This window comes from Dreissena polymorpha, chromosome 12 (assembly GCF_020536995.1).
Source record: "Dreissena polymorpha isolate Duluth1 chromosome 12, UMN_Dpol_1.0, whole genome shotgun sequence".
Classification (NCBI taxonomy): Eukaryota; Metazoa; Mollusca; class Bivalvia; order Myida; family Dreissenidae; genus Dreissena; species Dreissena polymorpha.
The window spans coordinates 3,647,878-3,662,929 of NC_068366.1; the positions used below are offsets into that span (position 1 = coordinate 3,647,878).

Genomic DNA, 15,052 nt, shown 5'->3' on the forward strand with positions numbered 1-15,052 from the left:
CTATCTTCAATATTGCAAAAGTATTCATAAAATAAGCGATTTCGGCCACATATATTTGACCTCTGACCTTGAAGGATGACCTTGACCTTTCACCACTAAAAATGTGCAGCTCCATGAGATGCACATGCATGCCAAATATCAAGTTGCTATCTTCAATATTGCAAAAGTATTTATAAAATAAGTGATTTGGGCCACGTATATTTGACCTCTGACCTTGACCTTTCACCACTCAAAATGTGCAGCTCCATAAGATACACATGCATGCCAAATATCAAGTTGCTATCTTCAATGTTGCAAAAGTATTCATAAAATGAGCGATTTTGGCCACATATATATTTTACCTCTGACCTTGAAGGATGACCTTGACCTTTCGCCACTTAAAATGTGCAGCTCCATGAGATACACATGCATGCCAAATATCAAGTTGCTATATTCATTATAGCAAAAGTTATTGCAAAATGTTAAAGTTGGTGCAAACAGACCAACCAACAGACCAACCAACAGACAGGGCAAAAACAATATGTCCCCCACTACTATAGAGGGGGACATAAAAATCACTGTGGTAACATTGTTGTTTTTTCACAATTAACAAAAGCCCTGTTTACCAGAACGAGGCTCAACTCAACATATACAAACACTTGATGGTGTCAACACGTTTATTGAATGTGATTATAAGGTAACCTAAAACAGATGATAAGCAAATGATTTGATACAAACATCATGTTAAACAATCAGATTGAATCAGCCATTTGAACATTAAAACTGTGTAACAGTAAAAATTAAAATGTATAAAATCTTCAAATGTGTGAATGCATTGTATACTAAACTTTGTACTCAAACAAAATAAAAACATTTTACTGAATCTAAAACACCTACAATAATAAAACAACTTCCACACATTAGATAGACACATTAACTCATGAAATAAAACAGTCTGCAGAAGACAGATAAACAGATTATACTTTCATTGAAAAAAGAACAGAATGTCTGTATTTTGACAACAGAAATGAAAAAAAAAAAATGAATTGCTTAGTATCTCATCACAGAAAGTGGGACATGGCATACTGACACAGACACAACTGAAACTTAACATTTCAAAATTGGAGTAGTGATATTGGAAATACATTGTTGAACATGTAGAGATGAAATATCTTTGGTAAGTGTAAAACAAAATGAAATTATATGAAAAAAGTACACACGCAAAATAAAAATGAACATCATAAAAAACGAATGCAAATCTAAGACAAAATATATTTGGTTAACACTCATTCAGCAACAACCATTCACAGTGGGTGTGTGACTCAAATAGTTCTGTTTGAATTAAATTAAATGGTCAAATTAAACTACTTACTATGATAAATGTAACAGCACTCAGTCTTCACCAATTTTACAACTAGCCAGTGAAAAAACATCTTTAAAAGGTAGCAAACGATAAGATGAGTTTAACAGTGATAAAACAAACTGACACACACACTAAAAGCTCACATAGAATACAACAAATATAAAACAAAACAAAAAGTCTGGAGTACACATTTCACAAAATGAAGTAGATCTCTAGTCCTTGTTAGCCTATAAACCCGGTTTGTCATCATTTTTTGAGGCAGAGGTCCTTTATATCGGCGAGGGCCTTGCATATCGCATTGGCAAACTTCTCAGAGCTCTGCAAGTATACCGCATGCAATCTTGTCATACAAATACATGTATGCCTTTAAGCAAAACTAATTTTAAGACTATGATAAAATGTGCCTAAGTATGGGAAACTGGGCTTTATGCATGTGTGCAAAGTTTCATCCCAGATAAGTGTGTGCAGTGCACAGGCCAATCAGGGACACTTTCTGGTTTCATGGAATTTTTGGTTTAAACGTGGTCTCCACCTAGCGAAAATCCAGTTTAGGAATAATGTGTCATCCCAGATTAGCCTGTGCTGACTTCACAGGCTAATCTGGGAAACAATGTACGCACATGCATTAAGCCCAATTCTCTGAGGTTCAAATAAAGCAGCACCTGCAAATTAGTTTAATGAAACTGCAGCTAGACAGGTACAGATCAATTTCTAATTAAAGTCATTTAGTTCATGTCTATAACAAGCTCTATAAGTTGAACCCAAGTGAAAAAATATTGAAAACATTTTCCCTTAATTTTCATGTATTTGTTAGCAAAATACAACACCAATTTCTCCTTCTCAATCCTTTAAAAGAAAACAACAACATAAAAGCGGAAAGTCTTGTCCCTGATAAGCCTGTCTGTGCAGACTGCACAGGCTAATCTGGGGCAACACTTAAGGCATTTTTGCCAGTTTTTGTTCAGAACGAGGCTAAATACATGTTCAGACAGGCCAAGACAGCGCTACATACTGTGGTAGGACAGGACTTCTTGCATGAGATGTGGAAGAACAGCACGTCCTCTCCAGCAATGATGTAGGACACACCGTAGCCATCATCTGCCACGGGACCAAACCCTCCACCGCCCGAGATACGGTTGGGGTACTTGGTCAGTTCCAGCTTGTCTGTCTGGCTGTGAGGCGTCTGGAAGCAGAACAGGTGTGGCTTGTGTCTTTGTTTGGTATTTTTGGCCAATATGACAGCTTTTTAGTTGCATTGAATACGTGCAATTGTCAGAAAGGTTTGTTTTAATGTGTTTTTTTTCTTGTTTCCCACAGTAGTTCAATGAATAGTGGTCAATAAACCTACATTCACTTTTCCTGGGGATACTTGTTTACAGGTGCTAAGACTCTACGTGCACATATCTATGCTAGTAACTAATAACTTCCCAACATACATGTACGTCTCCATGATTGCATAGTTGCATAAAAGGGGAGAGTGAGAATTTGTAATTGAATTATAAAGAACAAGATGTGTTTGTGAAACACAGTCAAATCCAAACTAGGCAAATTTTTACAGGACAGTAGGTCCTGTTAAATCTGAAACAAGGGCTGTTTGTAAAACATGCATGCCCCCCATATGGGCTGTCCGTTGTAGTGGCAGCCATTGTGTGAATACGTTTTTTGTCACTGTGACCTTGACCTTTGACCTAGTGATATGAAAATCAATAGGGGTCATCTGCGAGTAATGATCAATGTACCTATGAAGTTTCATAATCCTAGGCGTTTGCGTTCTTGAGTTATCATCCGAAAACCATTTTACTACTTCAGGTCACCGTGACCTTGACCTTTGACCTAGTGACCTCAAAATCAATATGGGTTATCTGCAAGTCATGCTTTACCTAACGATGAAGTTTCATGATCCTAGGCGTATGCGTTCTTGAGTTATCATCCGGAAACCATTTTACTATTTAGGGTCACCGTGACCTTGACCTTTGACCTTGTGACCTCAAAATCAATAGGGGTCATCTGCGAGTCATGATCAATCTACCTGTGAAGTTTCATGATCCTAGGCGTTTGCGTTCTTGAGTTATCATCCGAAAATCATTTTACTATTTCGGGTCACTGTGACCTTGACCTATGACCTTGTGACCTCAAAATCAATAGGGGTCATCTGCGAGTCATGATCAATCTACCTATGAAGTTTCATGATCCTAGGTGTATGCATTCTTGAGTTATCATCGGAAAACCATTTTACTATTTCGGGTCACCGTGACCTTGACCTTTGACCTAGTGACCTCAAAATCGAAAGGGGTCATCTGCGAGTCATGATCTATCTAACGTTGAAGTTTAATGATCCTAGGCGTATGCGTTCTTGAGATATCATCCGGAAACCATTTTACTATTTGCGGTCACCGTGACCTTGACCTTTGACCTAGTGACCTGAAAATCAATAGGGATCATCTGCAAGCCATGAACAATCTACCTATGAAGTTTTATGATCCTAGGCGTATGCGTTCTTGAGTTATCATCCGGAAACCATTTTACTATTTCGATTACCGTGACCTTTGACCTAGTGACCTCAAAATCAATAGGGGTCATCTGCGAGTCATGATCAATGTACCTATGAAGTTTCATGATCCTAGGCTAAGTGTTCTTGAGTTATCATCCGGAAACCACCTGGTGGACGGACCGACAGACGGACCGACATGTGCAAAGCAATATAACCCCTCTTCTTCAAAGGGGGGCATAAAAATACAGGACCTACTCTTTTTTTTCAGGACATACTGGCGACAGAATATAATAGTAAAATAGCTTGGTGTCATTTCTGGGAACAAGGTGTTTATGTTAAAAAATGATAAATGATTAAATAGCTATTAATTTCAAGGTCACACATTTGTATCTGACATTAAATAATAATACACGACATACATGGTACTAGTCTTGATTAGTTAAAACATATTTTTTTCAATGTTGAACGCATGTTATCAGTAAATATAAACGGGAATCGCTCATTTGTAATATCTTAAGAACATTTTCCAAAGCTGATAATTGTTTACCTAAGCTACGCTTAGCGTGAATGTCAGATACGAGTCTGGTCATTACGGCTTAAACCGACGACAGCCTCGTTAAATGACGACCAGCCTTTTTCACGCATGGGCATTGACAGCCAAGATAATAACGGTTTTAATGACATGATCATTATTCATGGTTCATACAGATTTTCTCCAATGAAATTCAAGCACTTTTTATGCACTTTTCAAGGGAAAAAATACAAATTCAAGCACTTTTTTAGTCCGACCTACTGAAAACTGTATATTATTCTGTGTCCAATACTGACAACATTTTCGTTAAATAGGTTTCTTCTTGCTTGACATTCTATGTGACTTACAACAGACTGCACTACCCTGCTACAGTAACACTGTTTAATCAAAAGTAAGATATTTCATTATGATATAGTATTTGAGCAAAGGCATAACACATACCAAAACAAAACCTGTTATTTGTATTAATTATGTATTCTAAATGTTCTAAATGCACTCTTATGTGGCTTTTCAACGCCGATTCCCCCATACTAGCGATCTCTATATCTGTTCTGCATACTTTAGAAGATGCTTTGACTTTAGAATTGGCGTTGTCAACAACCCAAGGTTACTTCAAAAGCCACCCTTTCTGAAAAATGAATTTATTTGCTGTAATATTTCAACTTGTCAGCACTGTATTAAAAATGGCATAATGCGTACAAAAATACTAAGTAGACCAATTGGCGGAAGATTATTAGTAGTTGTCTCCCTTATGTTCTAAATCGCATACCAGCCTGTACCGATCCAGTACAAACAGATCAGAACTGTCATATAAAATTGTGAAAAAAAAACAACGACTTCGGACTCATGGAAAAGATATGAAATTATATATTTTTACCCTTTGTACTTTTTTCAAGCACTTTTGAAGCCCAAAATAAGCACTTTTCAAGCATTTTTAAGTTTTTATATGCAAATAAGCACTTTTTAAGCACTACACAGCCTTTATAAGCACTTTTCAAGGAGAACATTGAAATTCAAGCACTTTTCAAGGTCTGTGCGAACCCTGTTATTATACATTACTATTGCTATTACAACCACACAAATTGATATATGTTTCATTTAAATTGTAATAATCAGATTTATGATTATCTTGTTTAGCGGCTAGGCCGTCATGGATTTGGACCGTCCTGACATGCATTGGTAAGATGCATAAAAAAGGGACCAATTAGATGCCATTGGAAAATTTTGTCAGCAGAAAGAGCGTTGGTACGGAAAAGCATGTGTATAAACACGCTATCGCTATTATTGCACCTCAGAAAACTCTCAGAGCCGTTAATTAATAAACATATACAAACCAAAGAATTTGTTTTCATTTTTTTTAATGGACAATCGGTCTTGTAAATTTTACCGACAGGCCGTCCCTTACAAAATTTTACAGGTCATGGCCGTCGGTCCGGCCATGTTTGGCTGAAACTGGAAACACTATGCCCCCCCCCCCCCCCCTCAAATATTTGAACTTTGACCTTGAAGGATGACCTTGACCAATCACCACTCAAAATGTGCAGCTCCATGAGATACACATGCATGCTAAATATCAAGTTTCTATCTTCAATATTGCAAAAGTTATGGCTAATGTTAAAGTTTGACGTGTGTTTGTGAAACACTATGTCCCCTATTATATTTGACCTAAGACCTTGACCTTTGACATTTAAGGATGACATTGACCTTGACATTTCACCACTGAAAATGTGCAGCTCCATGAGATACACATGCATGCCAAATATCAAGTTGCTGTCTTCAATATTGCAAAAATTGACATTTGACCTTGAAGAATAACCTTGACCTTTCACCACTAAAAATGTGCATCTCCATGAGATACACATGCATGCAAAATATCAAGATGCTATCTTCAATATTGCAAAAACTGTGGCCAAAACTATGGACAATGTTAAAGTTTGACGCAAACCTTTAAAAATAGCGCAATCATGAAACCTTGAAAAAATGAAGAGCAGCCCTTGCAGATAATTATTCTGTAAGTAATAGTTTGGCTAAAAACACATGCAAAATGGAGGAGATATGCACAAAACATATATGTTATTTAAGCAAAGGGCAATAACACCTTTAACAAGAGATGTGTTCCTCAGAAACACAATGCCCCCTATTGTGCCGCTTTAATTTTTTTTTCGTGAGAACGCCGCTTTGAATTTTTTTGTTGACCTTTGACCTTGAAGGATGACCTTGACCTTGAACTTCCACCACTCAAAATGTGCAGCTTCATGAGATACACATGCATGCCAATTATCAAGTTGCTATCTTCAATAATGAGAAAGTAATGGCCAATGTTAATGTTTTCAGACGGACAGACGCCATATATTTGACATATGACCTTGAAGGATGACCTTGACCTTCAGCTTTCACCACTCAAAATGTTCAGCCCCATGAGGTACACACGCATGCCAAATATCAAGTCTCTATCTTCAATAATGCAAAAGTTATGGCCAATGTTAAAGTGTTTTTTTCGGACGGACAGACAGACTGCCATACACACATAATGACATACTGACTGACGGACAGTTCAACTTTTATATGCCACCCTACCAGGGGCATAAAAATAACTCAATAGGGCAACCTTGACAATATAAGATGTAGCACTTTGAAATGATAATGATTGTGTACAAAAATGAACACAAATGTCTTGCCAAATAAATGTGGAGTTGAGCACGGATTCTTTTATATGTACATTAATTTAAAACTAAGGGCAATAACTTTTAAAAAATAACTCAACTGCCAAAACCTTGACAATATGCACTGAAGATAAACATTTCTGGCGAAATTTTACTTCATGTATTTAGCCCCCTTCTTCGAAAGTGAGGCTAATATATAAGGGCGGTGCTCTGTGAAAAGGGGGTTTAATGCATGTGCATAAAGTGTCATCCCAGATTAGCCGTGCACTCCGCACAGGCTTATCAGGGACAACACTTTCTGCCGAAACTGGATTGTTGCTTAGAAGAGACTTTCTTGAAACAGAAAATATCATAAAAGCGGAAAGTGTTGTCCCTGATTAGCCTGTGCGGACTGCACAGGCTAATCTGGGACAACACTTTACGCACATGCATTAAAACCCTTTTCCACAGAGGACAGCTCATATTCTACGCTATTGAAGAATTACCTGGCTGGTGGAGAGCCTCCAGGGTTCACTGAGCACCTCTGACAGGAATGGGTCCTCTATCTCCAGGTACTTGGACACCACGTACAGACAGAACAGGTGCCTGTCTATACCGTTACCCGTCATGGCATCACGGTAACCTTGCTGGTGACGCTCGGTGGCCGCCTTGAAGTGCTTCAAGACTTCCGCACGCTGCCAAACAGAAATGAATGTGCGTAAAGAGGCGCCCCAGATTACCCTGTGCAGTCCACAATTTCAGTCTAGACACGATTTTTGTTAAGAAGACACTTGTTTCTGATTAGCTTATGCAGACTGCAAAGACTAATCTGGGATAACACTTTACGCACATGCATACAACCAAACTTTCACAGACTACTTCTCAATCACGTCAAGGTCTCAATTATTTGCAAATTATTATTCTAGGTGATACACAAAAACTTTACCACATTTGTAAACACTTACTGTTTCTGTTTTTATAGAGTATTTTTTGGTTATACAATTTGAAAATGATTAGAATTTTATACAACTGAGTTTGATCTGTTAGCTTTTTAATCAGGTTATATATACTTTTCCAAGAGGATGCTAACTGTTTTTATTCAATAAACTACAAAGAAAAACTGGGTTTCACCATCAAAAGCACTTTTAAAACACCTTCAAATGTGTCTTGTTTATCAATTGTACTAACACAACATTAATGTTTATGAAATGCATGTACAAGCCAGAGGATATGGTCAACATAATCACAGACATCAATTGATACTAATGCATTGTTGTGTATGATTATAGCTTATTGCAAAAATCTGTTTGAATCTGGTCATGGCAAATAACAAAGTACAAGGGCATTTCAATCTAGACTTTACCGGCACACTTGGGTCCTCCATGGCGCGTACGAAGGCACAGGACTCTATGGTGCATGGGCGGACGGTCTCTGTGCGTCCCTCACGGAACAGTCGAGTCATGCTGGACTCGTAGGTCAAACTGAACTTGTTGGAAGTCTGGAACAAACACAGCATTGTGAAAAGACTCTTTTAAACATGAGCCTTGTTCTCAGAAAACTAGAATTAATGCATGTGCGTAAAGAATCATCCAAGACTAGCCTGTACAGTCAGCACAGGCTAATCAGGGATGACACTTTCTGCCTAAACTTGATTTTCGGTAAGAAGGGACTTCCTTGAAACTAAAAATACCATAAAAGCAGAAAGAGTTGTCCCTGATTAGCCTGTGCGAACTGCACAGGCTAATCTGGGATGACATTTAACACACATGCATTAAGCCCAGTTTTCTCAGAATGCGGCTCATATAATGCATTAATATTAAGTATTTCAGAAAATATATTGTTTAATGTTGCTGCCAAGGGTTCCAATTTATAAAAAAAAAGTTGTCCTCACTGACTTTTGATCCTCCAAATGGCTTTATAGGCAAGACGGGCTTAAAACTGAGTAGTGGCATGTCAATGTTGGTAAAAGACAGTGGGTGAATACAATTGTCCTTTTCAAAATTCTTAAACTGTGTTAAAAGAAAACTGGAATTACGTGTAGAAACAGGCGTGCAGTATTAATATCAAATCAACTGAGAATTGTCATTTGCTTGAAAAACCAAGAGTTGGGTGGTTGTGAAAAGTGGGGTTACGCCTGGAATGCATATATTTTAAGGCTGATTATGTCCATCTATAAGAAATGAACTGCGGTCTTGGAAACAAGGCTTAATGGATGCCACACAGGCTAATCAAGGATGACATTTTCTGCTTTAATGATATGTTTCCTTCAAAGGAAGTCTCTTGTTTACACAAATCCAAATTAGGAAAAAACTGTCGTCCTAGATAACAAAGAGCAGACTGCACAGGCTAATCTATGCTCTATGCAAACAGTGCACAGGCTAATCTATGCTCTATGCAAACAGTGCACAGGCTAATCTATGCTCTATGCAAACAGTGCACAGGCTAATCTATGCTCTATGCAAACAGTGCACAGGCTAATCTATGCTCTATGCAAACAGTGCACAGGCTAATCTGGGACTGCACTTAACCCACATGCATAAGGCCCAGTTTTCCAAGAGGGAGGTTTAAATGAATGTTTATCTAACATTAAATAGTAACAAAATAAAACCAGAAATACAAGTGTGAAAGTACCCTGTAGTATGCAAGCTGGAGGGCCATCTGTATGAAGGCGTCGGGGCTAGTCTTGCACTCCTTCATGAGGCCCTTCCCGAAGGCGTCGTGCATGAGAAAGTGCAGGTCCACGTCACTGATCAGGCGCAGACAGGTCTGGTAGCTGGAGGCAATCACCTTCTTGCACTGCGGAAGAAAGACATAAAACACATACTTAAATAAACGTCATCTGTTTACACTCGTCCCAGTTTGCAGCCACTGCACAATGGCTCTTATTCTCCTCACAGGTATCCATTATACATCTTAGTGGAGAGGAGAAAGCGTGGGTTTATTTTTTTTGCTCAGAAATAATCAATTTATTATTGATTATTTTTTGTTTTCAAGAGTATTTCATTCATCACAAAACTTTCAGTTATCTTACCAGAACTTGAACTTGTTCGGTGTAAGCTGATTTTACCAGTGCCAAACATGAAATACTCATGCTACTAACAGACTGCAATCTAAAGATAAGGGAAGAACACCATGACCATCCATCACACAAGCACAAATACCAGAAATCTAACCTGGCGTCCTTGAATGTGTAACCCAGAGCTCATCCAAGCACTGTGGGCGTGAACTGCTCGAATTTACCTCTTTGGGAATAGGTGCTTTTGACCTCATTTTGTCTTTTTTTTAATTTTAATTCATCTTTATTCTTTTGTTTTCCATTGGGGAAAAACACTTTTAAAGCAGGAGAATGAAAAATTTAGGTGCAAGACCATTTTTTGGGGATAACTGCATGATTTGAAAGTTTAATGAAGTAATGACAATTTATAACTACCCATACTATGAAGAACAATAGAAACAATGGTCACACACAAAGATACTAGTTAGAACATTAAAGAATGATTTGGCATGTAATACATTCTTACTGGATGCTTCTGCACTTCAATACTTTAGTTATTTGACTTTCATCATATTAACATTATGTTAATAATTGTATTAATAAACATAAATTATATTACATTTTCCTCAAAGCACACACTTTTTACACACTTTAAAACAGTTATGTCCTGGTTGTAAATCTGAATATCTATCCCATACCTCTGGGGCAAGGTCCCACTCCAGTCTGACAGGGTTGGGTGTATTCACAGCCTCTCCCTTCGTGTGTCCGTCCTCTGTGTATCTGTAACATACACAGCACCTGCCTACAATAGGCCTACATGCAGGTATACCGTGACATGGTGATATGAGCTAGGAATTGGGAAAATGAGGCTTATTGCATGTGAATAGCATCTTGACATATTAGCATGTGAAGTCCACAAAGGCTAATCAGCAATGACACTTTTTGTCTTTTTTCCAAATTTTTCATTTAAAGGAAGTCTTTTCTTTGCAAATATCCAGTTCAGGCAGAAAGAATCATCCTCCATAAGCATGTACAGACTGCACAGGCTCATCTGGGACAACACTAGCATGTACAGACTGCACAGGCTCATCTGGGACAACACTTTAGCATGTACAGACTGCACAGACTCATCTGGGACAACACTTTAGCATGTACAGACTGCACAGACTCATCTGGGACAACACTTTAGCATGTACAGACTGCACAGACTCATCTGGGACAACACTTTAGCATGTACAGACTGCACAGACTCATCTGGGACAACACTTTAGCATGTACAGACTGCACAGACTCATCTGGGACAACACTTTAGCATGTACAGACTGCACAGACTCATCTGGGACAACACTTTAGCATGTACAGACTGCACAGACTCATCTGGGACAACACTTTAGCATGTACAGACTGCACAGGCTCATCTGGGACAACACTTTAGCATGTACAGACTGCACAGACTCATCTGGGACAACACTAGCATGTACAGACTGCACAGACTCATCTGGGACAACACTTTAGCATGTTCAGACTGCACAGACTCATCTGGGACAACACTTTAGCATGCACAGACTGCACAGACTCATCTGGGACAACACTTTAGCATGTTCAGACTGCACAGACTCATCTGGGACAACACTTTAGCATGTACAGACTGCACAGACTCATCTGGGACAACACTTTAGCATGTACAGACTGCACAGACTCATCTGGGACAACACTTTAGCATGTACAGACTGCACAGACTCATCTGGGACAACACTTTAGCATGTACAGACTGCACAGACTCATCTGGGACAACACTTTAGCATGTACAGACTGCACAGGCTCATCTGGGACAACAATCTAGCATGTACAGACTGCACAGACTCATCTGGGACAACACTTTAGCATGTACAGACTGCACAGACTCATCTGGGACAACACTTTAGCATGTACAGACTGCACAGACTCATCTGGGACAACACTTTAGCATGTACAGACTGCACAGACTCATCTGGGACAACACTTTTTGCACATGCATTAAGCCCTGCTTTCACAGAGCAAGGCTCAAGTCTATTAGTAAACAAGAGATGAGTTTGTCAGAAACACAATGCCCCCTAATGCTCCGCTTTGAAGCCATATATTTGACCTTTGACATTGAAGGATGACCTTGACCTTTCACCACTCAAAATGTGCAGCTCCATGAGATACACATGCATGCCAAATATCAAGTTGCTATCTTCAATATGGTTTAAGTTTTGGGACACAAACACACACAATGACAAAAACAATATACCCCTGATCATTTGATCCGGGGGCATAAAAATTAAGATCTCATTTTTAAATCAAATGTTTTGTATATCTGTGCTGTTCATGAATTAAAATCACACCCTAACTATTTTCTGTATTTACTATTTGCTTTGTTTGGGTTTTAATTTTATATATTATTGGCTTTATTTGTGCAAAAATTACAAGCATGACTTGTTTTCTCAATAGAACACCGTTCTTAGAAAACTGGGTCTAATGCATGTACATTATGTGTCATCCCAGATTACCCTGTGCAATCTGAACAGGCTAATCAGGGACAACACTTTCCGCTTTTATTTAATTTTTTGCACAAAGGCAGTCTCTTCTAAAAACAAGAGATGTTTTTTGTCAGAAACAAAATGCCCCCTACTGCGCCGCTTATTTAAAAAAAAAATTATATCCCTTTAAAAAATATTACTTTCCTTGTGAAAATTATCTGTACTTGCCAAATGATATAAAATAGAAATCATCTCCCTTTAAAGCTTGATACTTCCCTTGGATTTTGTTTTTTTACCTTGAAGGATGACCTTGACCTTTCACCACTCAAATTGAGAAGCTCCATGAGATACACATGCATGCCAAATATCAAGTTGCAATCTTCAATTTTGCAAAAGTTATGGCCAATGTTACAGTTTTCAGACAAACGCACAGACAGACTGACAGACGGACTGACTGACTGACAGTTCAACTGCTTTATGCGGAACATATCTTCCATGATAAGCAGACTGTGAAGACACTTCACACATATGCATAGGAACACATTCACTTAGAATAAGTAATGGAATAAAAACAAAACATTTGAAGCTTTTTTCAGCATACATGGTCAATTCTTTAAACAAGTTTGTCAATAACAGAATATAAAGGAATAGTAAAATAAACATTAATATGATTTTGCTTTAATACAAAATTTGATTTATTTAAAGCTCACAAATGAGTAAGACAAATATTTAATATGTTTCCGAGTCAAAAAGCATGAGTTGCAACAACTAAACAACTGAATACATGGGGTCAACATAAATTGCATTGTCAAAACTAGGTACTGAGACCCACCCACCCCCAGACACCAAATTGCATAATATTTAGGATACATAAATGGGAATCCTAACCCTGGACAGTTTTGACCACATGAGCATGGTTAAAAGAAACTTTGAAAATGACCATTAAACTAATTATATACCCGAAAGTAGACAGTGATTTGAGATAAAAAGGTTTATAAAAGTTTGTAAAAAGCATGCGACCTCTAGTTTTGACCCACTTTTACCCTAGGGGCATAATTTGATAAACAAGACGGCAATTGGTCTCTCACCTGAGACTTCGGGGGAACTAAACTGTTCTTAGCAGCTTTGTGATGTTTCCGAAACCATTTTGGAAATTGGCCAAGATATCATGGCACATTTTCTGATCAATTTCAATGAAGATAAGAGAAAAAATGTAACTTCCAGTGTTAACAAGAAAATGCCGAAATGAGTTTGCTTGTATGACAACATTTGTTTTAAAGAGTAGAATAATATTTGTAAAAACAAATAAAGGGAGATAATTCATTATGCTCCAGACAAAAATTTACTTTCAAATTAAATAAAGGGAGATAATTCAAACACTAAGGTAGATAGAGTTATGGTTCTTAGTCACTGCACTTCTCCTACTTGCCATCTGTTTATATTTCAAGTTTCAAGTAAATCCCTTCAGTAGATTTAGAGTAATGCTCCGGAAAAAAATTTAATTTAAAATTATATAAAAGGGGAGATAATTCAAAAACTACGGTAGATAGAGTTATGGTTCTTAGTCACTGCACTTCTCCTAGTTGCCATCTGTTTATATTTCAAGTTTCAAGTAAATCCCTTTGGTAGATTTAGAGTTATGCTCCGGACAAAAATTTACTTTAAAGTTATATAAAAGGGGAGATAATTTAAAAACTAAGGTAGATAGAGTTATGGTTCTTAGTCACTGCACTTTTCCTACTTGCCCTCTGTTTATATTTCAAGTTTCAAGTAAATCCCTTCAGTAGATTTAGAGTTATGCTCCGTTCAAAAATATACTTTAAAATTATATAAAAGGGGAGGTAATTCAAAAACTAAGGTAGATAGAGTTGTGGTTCTTGGTCACTGCACTTCTCCTAGTTGCCATCTGTTTATATTTCAAGTTTCAAGTAAATCCCTTTAGTATATTTAGAGTTATGCTCTGGACAAAAATTTACTTTTAAGTTATATAAAAGGGGAGATAATTCAAAAACTAAGGTAGATAGAGTTATGGTTCTTGGTCACTGCACTTCTCTTATTTGCCATCTGTTTATATTCTAAGTTTAAAGTAAATCCATTGAATAGATTTGGAGTTATGCTTCGGACAAAGTTTCGGCTGGCCGGACAGACGGACATGACCAATTACTATATCCCCTCCGAATTTTTTTTCGGCGGGGATAACAATGTTTGACTATAGCCATAGAAAGAAACTTGCACCCCCTGTTGGCCATGATTTTTAATGCAACCATTTCCAAACAAGGCTGAGACTTGCAAAAGGGGCATATCTTTTGTAATTTTAATTGCACAACTCCATATCAGAACAAAGCCAGACATTTTGAAGTGTTTGTTGAAAAGTTTAGAATGGACAAATGTGTGTCTCTGGACATACAGACAGAATGACAACCATGGTGATATCAGTACATTCCCTTTTATGTCGTAATGGGGGATATAACAATCAAGCATTTAAAGGATTACCAACTGTTTTTCAATACTAAGTTATTTTAAATATTATCATATTAATGGTACAAGAA

General features: G+C 37.7%; 1 protein-coding gene across 5 annotated transcripts in view; it reads right to left on the minus strand.

The window, feature by feature from the left end:
* Nucleotides 1-642: 642 nt before the first annotated feature.
* The window catches only part of LOC127853366 (carnitine O-palmitoyltransferase 1, liver isoform-like), a 76,031-nt gene continuing 61,621 nt past the window's right edge, over nucleotides 643-15,052 (minus strand). For all 5 annotated transcript variants that reach the window (XM_052387848.1, XM_052387844.1, XM_052387847.1 and 2 more), the window contains exons 16-21: nucleotides 10,701-10,782; nucleotides 9,639-9,803; nucleotides 8,371-8,505; nucleotides 7,514-7,702; nucleotides 2,355-2,525; nucleotides 643-1,660 (exon numbers count right to left, since the gene is read on the minus strand). In XM_052387848.1, the coding sequence (XP_052243808.1) occupies nucleotides 1,589-1,660; nucleotides 2,355-2,525; nucleotides 7,514-7,702; nucleotides 8,371-8,505; nucleotides 9,639-9,803; nucleotides 10,701-10,782 (814 nt within the window). In that variant the 3' untranslated portion in view covers nucleotides 643-1,588. The remainder of the gene's footprint in view (nucleotides 1,661-2,354; nucleotides 2,526-7,513; nucleotides 7,703-8,370; nucleotides 8,506-9,638; nucleotides 9,804-10,700; nucleotides 10,783-15,052) is intronic.